Source organism: Rhinopithecus bieti, unplaced genomic scaffold, assembly GCF_001698545.2.
Source record: "Rhinopithecus bieti isolate Rb0 unplaced genomic scaffold, ASM169854v2 scaffold_3858, whole genome shotgun sequence".
Taxonomy (NCBI): Eukaryota; Metazoa; Chordata; class Mammalia; order Primates; family Cercopithecidae; genus Rhinopithecus; species Rhinopithecus bieti.
The window spans coordinates 47,388-56,745 of record NW_016804227.1 but is presented as its reverse complement, the minus strand read 5'-3'; the positions used below and the strand labels follow the sequence as shown (position 1 = coordinate 56,745).

Below are 9,358 nucleotides of genomic sequence, written 5' to 3'. Positions count from 1 at the left end.
CTGAAGGCTGAGTCTTGGGGATTGGAAGCACCACAGCTTGAGCTGGCACAGCAGCATGAGCCACTCCTGCAGCAGGACCCTGTGTCCTTACTCACAGGTTAGGGGAGTGCTGAGATACTGGATAGGTTTCCCCTTTCCCCAGGGAGACAGATGGCTCTTCAACAGACTGGGTGGGTGAGTGTGGTTGGTTCTGCGAATGAATGGATGGGTGGGTGGGTGGATGGATGGATGCATGAATGAATGTGTGAATGGGTGGATGAATAGGTGAGTGGATGGGTAGGCAGATGAGTGGGTGAATGGATGGGTGGTTGGGTGGATGGATGGGTAAATGGATCAGTGGATGGATAGATGGATGGATGGATGGATGGATGGATGGATGGATGGATGGATGGATGGATGGGTAAATGGATCAGTGGATGGGTAGATGGATGGATGGATGAATGGATGGATAGATGGGTGGATGGATGAGTGGATGGGTGGGTGGGTGGATGGATGAGTGGGTGGATGGATGGATGCATAAATGGGTTGATGAATGGGTAAATGAATGGGCGAGTGGATGGGTAGACAAATGGGTGGGTGAATGGATAGGTGGGTGGGTGGGTGGATAGATGGATGGGTAAATGGATCACTGGTTGGATAGATGGACGGATGGATGAATGGGTGAATGGATGGGCGGGTGGGTAGGTGGATAGATAGATGCATGAATGGGTTGATGAATAGGTAGATGAATGGGTGAGTGGATGAGTAGGTAGACGGGTGGGTGAATGGATGTGTGGGTGGGTGGATAAATGGATAGGTAAATGGATCAGTGGGTGGGTAGATGGATGGATGGGTGGGTATGTGGATATATTGGTGGGTGGATGGATGGATGGATGGATGGATGGATGGATGGATGGATGCACAAATGGGTGGATGAATGCATAGATGAATGGGTGATTAAACGGGTAGGTAGATGGGTGGGTGAATGGATGGGTGGTTGGGTGGATGGATGGGTGGATGGATAAATGGATCAGTGGGTGGGTGGTTGGAGGGATGGATGGATGGATGGATGGGTTGGTGGGTGGATGATGTATGTATGTATGGATGGATGGATGAGTGGATGAGTGGATGGATGGATGGGTGGAGGGATGGATGGATGGATGTGTGGGTAGATGGGCAGGTGAATGGATGAGTGGATGATTGGATTGGTGGGTGGGTGGATGGATGGCTCTGTGGATGCTTTTGTGGGCAGGTGGATAGGTGGATGGATGAATGGCCAAGTGCATGAATGAATGGGTTCCTTGAAGCCTGGCTCACAACTGTTTCTCAAAGGAAGGTTCTAAATCTCTGAAATGTGAGGCCCTGGCACCCCCCAGAGGCCAAAGTCTCTAACTGCCCATCTCCCCTAAAACCCTGGGCACCAATACTTCTGAGAATCAGGGGCACGCACCTAGAGAAAGTTAAGGATTCTGGGAAGCAAAAACTTTAGAGACCCAGTGCTGGTTCTGCCCTTGACAGACTGTGACCTTGGGAAAGTTCAACCTTCTGAGGCCCAATTTTCTCAGCTGTAAATGGTGCTCATCAAACCTGACGCCTGTGTTGCTAGGAGATTTAAACCAGATTATGAGTAAATTGTCTGAGATAGTTGATATCTGGCCCACAGAAGATGCTGACAGAATGTAATTTCCTTCCCAGAGGCAGTCCTGGGCTCACATGCACGCACACACATGCACATCATTCACACAACATCTCTCCAGCCCGTTAGGGAAGAGGGAGTGAGACCGTAGGCCAGGCCAGACCAGGAGAGGCAGATGGGGATACATTTATGCTCTGGGAGTTTCTTGCTCTGACAAAACTAGTCCAGACTCCGAGTCCAAGGACCCAGATAGTGAGGGCAGCAAGGAAGACCCTGAGACCTCCTGGGGTTCAACCTCCTGGGCCTGGGCCAGCTGGGCCGTGTGTTCAAAGGCAGCCTGCAGCAGGTGGGAGGCCAGGCAGGTGGTCCAGGTGATGAGATAGGCCAGGTGCCAGGAGGTGAGGGCAGTCATAGTCTCCACCCACCAATACAGACGTCTCAGCTGTGCCAGGAGCTTCCTCACCACGCAGTTCATTTGCAAGGCCTGGAACAGGGAGACAGATGGGCGGGTGGCCCTTAGGAGCTCATAGGGTTACACTGCTCGGCTGTGGCTCCCCCGCACAAGCCCAACCAGCCCTGGCCACACACAACACCCCAGGTCTGCCCTTCATACCCCAGTCTCACCCCGAAACCACCCACCTTACTGAGCTGCCTGTCCGGTTGGAAGCAGTGGGCCTTCTGACACACCCTCCAGGTCACTGTCACCAGGAGCAAGGCCACCAACATCAGGCCGTGCAGACATGACAAAAATAGTTCTGTCCAGATGGCCACAGACAGGCCCAGCCGCTCCCAGGCACTGAGCAAGGCCAGGCCCAGGGCCCTGGTGCCGCCCCACATGCCAGCCCACGTCAGCCTGGGTCCCTGTAGCATGAGCCACACGGGGACCTGGATCAGAGCCAGCCCAGCCCGGAGAGCCCGGCCCAGCAGGCAGGCTGCAGCTCCCAGGAGTAGGTGGGCCTGCCAGTTACAGGACCCCCGGGCCTCCTGGGCCAGCCCTGATACCCAGTGGTTGAAGAGGTTGATCTTGAGGAGCAGGAAATTATAGAGGCGATGTCGGTTCTGAACCAGCTGCAGGAGAAGAGAGAGAGACAATCATCACCTGGCCAGGATCCCCACTTTTATTGTAGAGGTGAAGCTGCTGGACCACCTTGAGTCAGATCCCCACCCCAAGGCCTCAGCTCCCTACATGTGCAAGGATGAACTCTGTCCACTTTGAAGGACTCCCCTCTGAGAAGGGAACATTAGAAGGTGTTTCATATTATATTTGGGCTCCTTTCCATTGGATTTGGATTTTTTTTTTTTTTTTTTTAAGAAACACGATCTCAGGCAGGGTGCGGTGGCTCAAGCCTGTAATCCCAGCACTTTGGGAGGCCGAGACGGGCGGATCACGAGGTCAGGAGATCGAGACCAGCCTGACCAAGATAATGAAACTCTATCTCTACTAAAAATAGAAAAACTAGCCAGGCGTGGTGGTGGGCACCTGTAATCCCAGCTACTCAGGAGGCTGAAGCAGGAGAATCACCCGAACCCGGGGAAGTAGAGACCAGCCTGGGCAACATAGTGAGACACCATCTCTACAAAATACAAAAATTAGTTGGGCGTAGTGGTGCACACCTATAGTCCCAGCTACTTGGAGGCTGAAGGGGGAGGATTGCTGGAGACCGGGAGTTGGAGGCTGTAATGAGCTAAGCCGGCACCACTGTGCTCCAGGCTGGGTGATAGAGAGAGACCCTGTCTCTAAATAAAGAAAAGAAAAGAAAATTTCAGCACTGTAGTTTGGAGTGGGGCTTCTGGGAGCTGTCAGATTATTCTGGAAGGCAAGCAGCTACCTAGTTCCACTGGATGGGACAGGCAGGGCTTGGGTCCAGCAGCTCTGAGGTGGCTTTGTAAAGGGCCTGGTGTGTGGTCCCCACCCCACTTACCCCCAGCCCCCACTCACCAGCACTGTGAGCCTTATAACCTGCAACAGAATCCCCAAAAGGCTGGATCTGACTGGAGGAACAGCCTCCATGTCTGGCCTCCCACTCCTCCGCTGGCTGGAAAAAGCAGGGTGACTTCATAGATGCCACAGGGTGGGGGCCAAGTTACCATGGAGACCCGATTGCCACCAAAGACTCCCCGCCTTTACCTGGCCCCTGCTGCTCCACTGCTTCCTCTGAAACCTCAGTCCACGTCTGACCCCAACAAGGCCAAGGAGGTCTTAGAGCAAAGCTTTCTTCGAGTCAGATTTTCCCAGATCTTGGAACAGGAATCAAGTGCTGCCTAGGAACGGGGTTCATGCCTGTAATCCCAGTGCTTTGGGAGGCCAAGGTAAGAGGATCGCTTGAGGCCAGGAGTTTGAGACCAGCGTGGGCAACATAGCAAGATCCTGTCTCTACAAAAAAACAAAAAAATTAGCCAGTCATCGTGGTGCACACCTGTAGTCCCAACTACACAGGAGGCTAAAGTGGGAGAATCGCTTGAGCCCAGGATATAGAGGTTGCAGTGAGCCAGGATCACTCCAGCCTGGGTGACAGAGCAAAATCCTATCTCTAAACAAAGAAAAAAATTGAAGTGCAAGGAGTTTATTTAGGGAGTGGACCCTGCAAGCATCCGTAGGAAGTCAGAAAGTGAGGCAAGTGGCCAGGCGCGGTGGCTCACGCCTGTAATTCCAGCACTTTGGGAGGCAAAGGTGGGTGGATCACGAGGTCAGGAGTTTGAAACCAGCCTGACCAACATGATGAAACCCCGTTCCTACTAAAAATACAATAAACAAACTAGCCAGGCGTGGTGGTGTGAGCCTGTAATCCCAGCTGCTCAGGAGGCTGAGGTAGGAGGTTTTTGGAACGTGGAAGGTGGAGGTTGCAGTGAGCTGAGATCACACCACTGCACTCCAGCCTGGGTGACAGAGCAAGACTCTGAGGAAGGAAGGAAGGAAGGAAGGAAGGAAGGAAGGAAGGAAGGAAGGAAGGAAGGAAGGAGAGAGAGGAGAGAGAGAGAGAGGAAGGAAGGAAGGAACGAGGGAAGGAAGGAACGAAGGAACGAAGGAAGGAAAAGACAGAGGGAAGAAGGAAGGAAGGAAGGAAGGAGAGAGAGGAGAGAGAGAGAGAGGAAGGAAGGAAGGAAGGAACGAGGGAAGGAAGGAACGAAGGAACGAAGGAAGGAAAAGACAGAGGGAAGAAGGAAGGAAGGAAGGAAGGAAGGAAGGAAGGAAGGAAGGAAGGAAGGAAGGAAGGAAGGAAGGAAGGAAGGGACAGATGAGTTCATGAGGAGGGTTTGGGTTCAGACAACTGGGGCTGACCCCCAAAATCCCCTGGAAATGGTGCAGAACACACCTCAGAGTCACCCCACCCAAGGAGCATGAATACTGGGGTATTTGTCTTCCATGACCTGTCTGCTTCCTGTTGGACATTAACTCCCCCTGAACCTCCGACCTCATCAGCACAAACACCAGAGAAAGCCCTCCAGCAGATGGTCAGGTGGGGGTCTTGCAGCAGGCGGCTCAAGCAATGTGCATGGAAACTGAGGCAGAGGACTCTGGGGTAGGGAGAGCAAAAAGGAATCCAGAACAAATAAACCGCTGCACATGTAATGATGGGAGCTTTGGGCTGAGGAATGGAGACAACAGATGCCAGAAATCTGTAGCAGGTACAACAGATAGAATTGGAGGATGTCAAGACCCAAGATGATCTGAGACGATGCCCACTTGCATGCTAGCAAGTTAACCAGCCAGAGCTCTATGGCTGCCACAGGAAGACACGAGACTCCCAGGTCAGAGATCAAAGACAACGTTACTCATGGCAATAGCAGTGAACTAGAGTATAAGTACTTTCCATTCATTCCTTGAGCCCCAAATCCCACAGGGTGATGTGACAAGGGCCTGATGATGCCTGGCAGTATCTGAGGTGGGTGTGTTACAGGAGAGGTGGCCTGAGCTTAGGGAACCCAAATCTTTTCTTTTCTTTTTTCTTTTTTCTTTTTTCTTTTTTTTTTTTTTTTTTTTTTTTTTTTGAGATGGAGTCTTGCTCTGTCACCCAGTGCAGCGGTATAATCTCAGCTCACCACAACCTCTGCCTCCCAGGTTCAAGCGATTCTCCTGCCTCANAAATAAACCGCTGCACATGTAATGATGGGAGCTTTGGGCTGAGGAATGGAGACAACAGATGCCAGAAATCTGTAGCAGGTACAACAGATAGAATTGGAGGATGTCAAGACCCAAGATGATCTGAGACGATGCCCACTTGCATGCTAGCAAGTTAACCAGCCAGAGCTCTATGGCTGCCACAGGAAGACACGAGACTCCCAGGTCAGAGATCAAAGACAACGTTACTCATGGCAATAGCAGTGAACTAGAGTATAAGTACTTTCCATTCATTCCTTGAGCCCCAAATCCCACAGGGTGATGTGACAAGGGCCTGATGATGCCTGGCAGTATCTGAGGTGGGTGTGTTACAGGAGAGGTGGCCTGAGCTTAGGGAACCCAAATCTTTTCTTTTCTTTTTTCTTTTTTCTTTTTTTTTTTTTTTTTTTTTTTGAGATGGAGTCTTGCTCTGTCACCCAGTGCAGCGGTATAATCTCAGCTCACCACAACCTCTGCCTCCCAGGTTCAAGCGATTCTCCTGCCTCAGCCTCCCAAGTAGCTGGGATTATAGGCGCCTACCACCATACCCGGCTAATATTTTGTATTTTTAGTAGAGACAGGGTTTCTCCAGGTTGGCCAGGCTGGTCTCAAACCCCTGACCTCAGGTGATGCACCCGCCAATGCCTCCCAAAGTGCTGGGATTACAGGCGGGAGACACCTTGCTCAGTCTTCTTTTTTTCTTTTTTTTGAGATGGAGTCTCACTCTGTTGCCCAGGCTGGAGTGCAGTGGCACCATCTCTGCTCACTGCAACCTCCACCTACCAGGTTCAAGCAATTCTCCTGCCTCAGCCTCCTGAGCAGCTGGGATTACAGGCACGCACCACCATGCCCAGTTAATTTTTGTATTTTCAGCTGGGACAGGGTTTCACCACATTGGCCAGGCTGGTCTTGAACTCCTGACCTCAGGTGATCCACCTGCCAGAGCCTCCCAAAGTGCTGGGATTATAGGCATGAGTCACCGCGCCTGGCCAGGGAACCCAAATCTTTTCTAATGAACAGTAAGCAGGGCTGCCTTTTGCCCCAGAAGGAGACACTATATCTTCCAAGGTTGTCTGATACACAGATATCCTAGAAAAGAAAGTCCAGGGCAAAAGGCAATCCATTAGTGCCTCACTCACAAGACATACAGAAACATGAAAGACTCATAGAGAGTTGCATCCCGACAGAGGAATGAACAGGAAAAGATGTAATGCGAGACATGAGTCAGGGATACGCCCAACCCCGGAGACTCGAGTGAAGGGCAGAGAGTAGTGCTGCCCAAGTGGGGGTGGGAAAAGAAGGAGTAGGTTTGGGGAGAGAGGCAAAGGGATTGCTGGGGGTCAGAAGGTGGTGGCTGAGCCGGGTGCAGTGGATCACGCCTGTAATCCTAGCACTTTCAGAGGCCAAGGTAGGCGGATCACTTGAGGCCAGGAGTTTAAGACCAGCCTGGGCAGCATGGTGAAACCCAGTCTCTACTAAAAATATAAAACTTAGCTGGGCATAGTGGTGCACGCTTGTAATCCCAGCTACTCAGGAGGCTGAGGCAAGAGAATCTCTTGAGCCCGGGAGGCAGAGGTTGCAGTGAGCCGAGATCAGGCCACTGCACTCCGGCCTGGGTGACAGAGCAAGACTCCATCTCAAAAAATAAAAAAGAAAGAAAGAAAGTGGTGGCTGAGACTGGGATTTGCAATTTGTTTTCCCTCCTCTCTTTGGTTTGCTGCCACCATCACCTGGCATCCCTGTCCCCAGAACTCCACCGCCACAGAGGCTAAGCTGATATCTCCAGCCTCATACTGACCACACTTCCCATGGTCAGGGTGGGAGCTAGAGCAGAAGAGACCTCACTCTGCCCCACAGCCCCTACGGTGGCCCCATGGGAATGCTAGGCTCATGTCTCAGTCCTAGCTGTGGTCACCTGCCCTTCCCTACCCCTACCAAAGCCCTGGTCTTGGTCCCCAAGCTAGATTCTAGCCAGGGTTCTTTGTGGCTCTGTGGCTGCCCAGACCACAGGAACAGGTGCCCACAGAAGCCTGGATATCTAGTGTCAGAGGTCAGAAGCCTCTGCTGGGGAGTGAAACCAACTCAGGATGTCCCCTAAGCTAACTGAGGGACAGCAGTCCCAACCACGCAGGCCCACAAGCCAGAAACCCCGGGATCGCCTTCTCATCTTCCTGCCTTCTCACCTTCCTGCCAAGCCACTTCTGAAGGCAAGGACCGTGAACCTCCCTCACTGCTGCATCCCATGCCTAGAACGGTGCCAGGGGCACAGAAGGAACTCTGTGTAAATTTTTTGAATTAAGAAATGAAAGCTGGCTGGGCACGGTGGCTCATGCCTGTAACCCCAACACCTTGGGAGGCTGAGGCCAGTGGATCACCTGAGATCAGGAATTCTAGACCAGCCTGGCCAACTTGGTGAAACCCCATCTCTACTAAAAATACAAAAAACTTAGCCAGGCATGGTGGCGGGTACCTGTAATCCCAGCTACTCGGGAGGTTGAGACAGGAAAATTGCTTGAACCCGGGAGGCAGAGGTTGCAAGCAATGAGCCAAGATCATGCCCACTGCACTCCAGCCCAGGTGACAGGGCGAGACTCTGTCTCAAAAAAAAAAAAAAGAAAGAAAAAGAAAAGAAGAAAAAAATGACGGCTGGGTGCAGTGGCTCAGGTCTGCAATCCCAGCACTTTAGGAGGCGGAGGTGGAAGGATTGCTTGAGCCTAGGAGTTTTAGACCAGCCTGGGCAATATAGCAAGACCCCATCTCTACAAAAAAATTCAAAAATTAGCCAGGCATGGTGGCACATAACTGTGGTCCCAGCTACTCAGGAGGCTGAGGCAGAAGGATCACTTGAACCCATGAGGTCAAGTCTGCAGTGAGCCGTGATTCCACCACTGCACTCCAGTCTGGGTGACAAAGTAAGATCCTGTCCAAGAATAAGAAAGAAATGAATAACGGCCCTACCTACCAGGTTGCACCTGAAGGCAGCAGGACCTGCTGTGGGAGAAGCCTCCGATGTAGATGAACTGGGAGCCTTGAACCCTCAGTCCAAAGCTTCCCCCCGCTCGCGCCCTTCTCTTTCTTATTCAGCACCAGGTTCAAGGCCATCCATGCACTATTGCTCTGCGTGGCCTTGGAGTTTCACTTTGCAGGTGAGCAGGGAGGACCAGGCGGGAAACCCCAGTTATCAGTAGCCGCTGCCTTGCACAACGCCGGGAGGGCGCCATTCACCGGCCTTTGCCCTTCTCCGCCCCAGGACCCAGGGTGAGAAGAGAAGCAGGAAGCCCACCTCTGACTTTTGCCAGCCCGGGTACCCATCGGCTCTCAGGTGCGCCCCCTGAGGGTGCAGGACTGCAGGGCGGCCGCGCGGGGGCAGCAGACACCGGGGAGCGCCTGGGCGCCCCGCGCGAGTGGGTGGAGAGTTCCCAATGACTCGCTTCGTCCCCAAGGCCTGCGAGGCCGGTTTCCTGGTAACAGCAAGGTCACGTCATCCCCAGGAACTCGCCCTGTGCAGGTCTCGTCATGCCTGGGTTGCTGGAGGCAAAAATCACAAAGAAATGATCAGGACCAAAATCTTTTATTATGTCATGTTCCTAAGTTAAAACTTCATTTTGTTTCAAATCTTCACTTTTTTTTTTTTTTTTTTTTTC

General features: G+C 52.3%; 2 protein-coding genes across 2 annotated transcripts in view; one reads left to right on the top strand and one right to left on the bottom strand.

Annotated features, from left to right (window-relative positions):
- Positions 1–1,785: 1,785 nt before the first annotated feature.
- TMEM270 (transmembrane protein 270) lies at positions 1,786–3,660 on the bottom strand. The gene is made up of 3 exons (XM_017867329.1): positions 3,555–3,660; positions 2,255–2,683; positions 1,786–2,099 (listed from the first exon to the last, which is right to left on the bottom strand). Exons 1-3 carry the CDS (start codon positions 3,624–3,626, stop codon positions 1,803–1,805), a joined length of 798 nt encoding a protein of 265 aa, XP_017722818.1. The 5' UTR covers positions 3,627–3,660; the 3' UTR covers positions 1,786–1,802.
- A 5,476-nt stretch (positions 3,661–9,136) lies between these two features.
- METTL27 (methyltransferase like 27) overlaps positions 9,137–9,358 on the top strand; it is a 16,798-nt gene continuing 16,576 nt past the window's right edge. Inside the window, 1 exon segment of the mRNA XM_017867326.1 lies at positions 9,137–9,178. Coding sequence (XP_017722815.1) covers positions 9,137–9,178 — 42 coding nt within the window.

Bases quoted from the DNA above. Each gene is read 5' to 3' on its own strand.
- TMEM270 (XM_017867329.1), bottom strand. From the start codon at position 3,626: ATGGAGGCTGTTCCTCCAGTCAGATCCAGCCTTTTGGGGATTCTGTTG. The intron at 2,684-3,554 runs GTGAGTGGGGGC...CTTCTCCTGCAG, and splicing joins TTATAAGGCTCACAGTGCTG to CTGGTTCAGAACCGACATCG. The intron at 2,100-2,254 runs GTGGGTGGTTTC...TCCCTGTTCCAG, and splicing joins CGGACAGGCAGCTCAGTAAG to GCCTTGCAAATGAACTGCGT.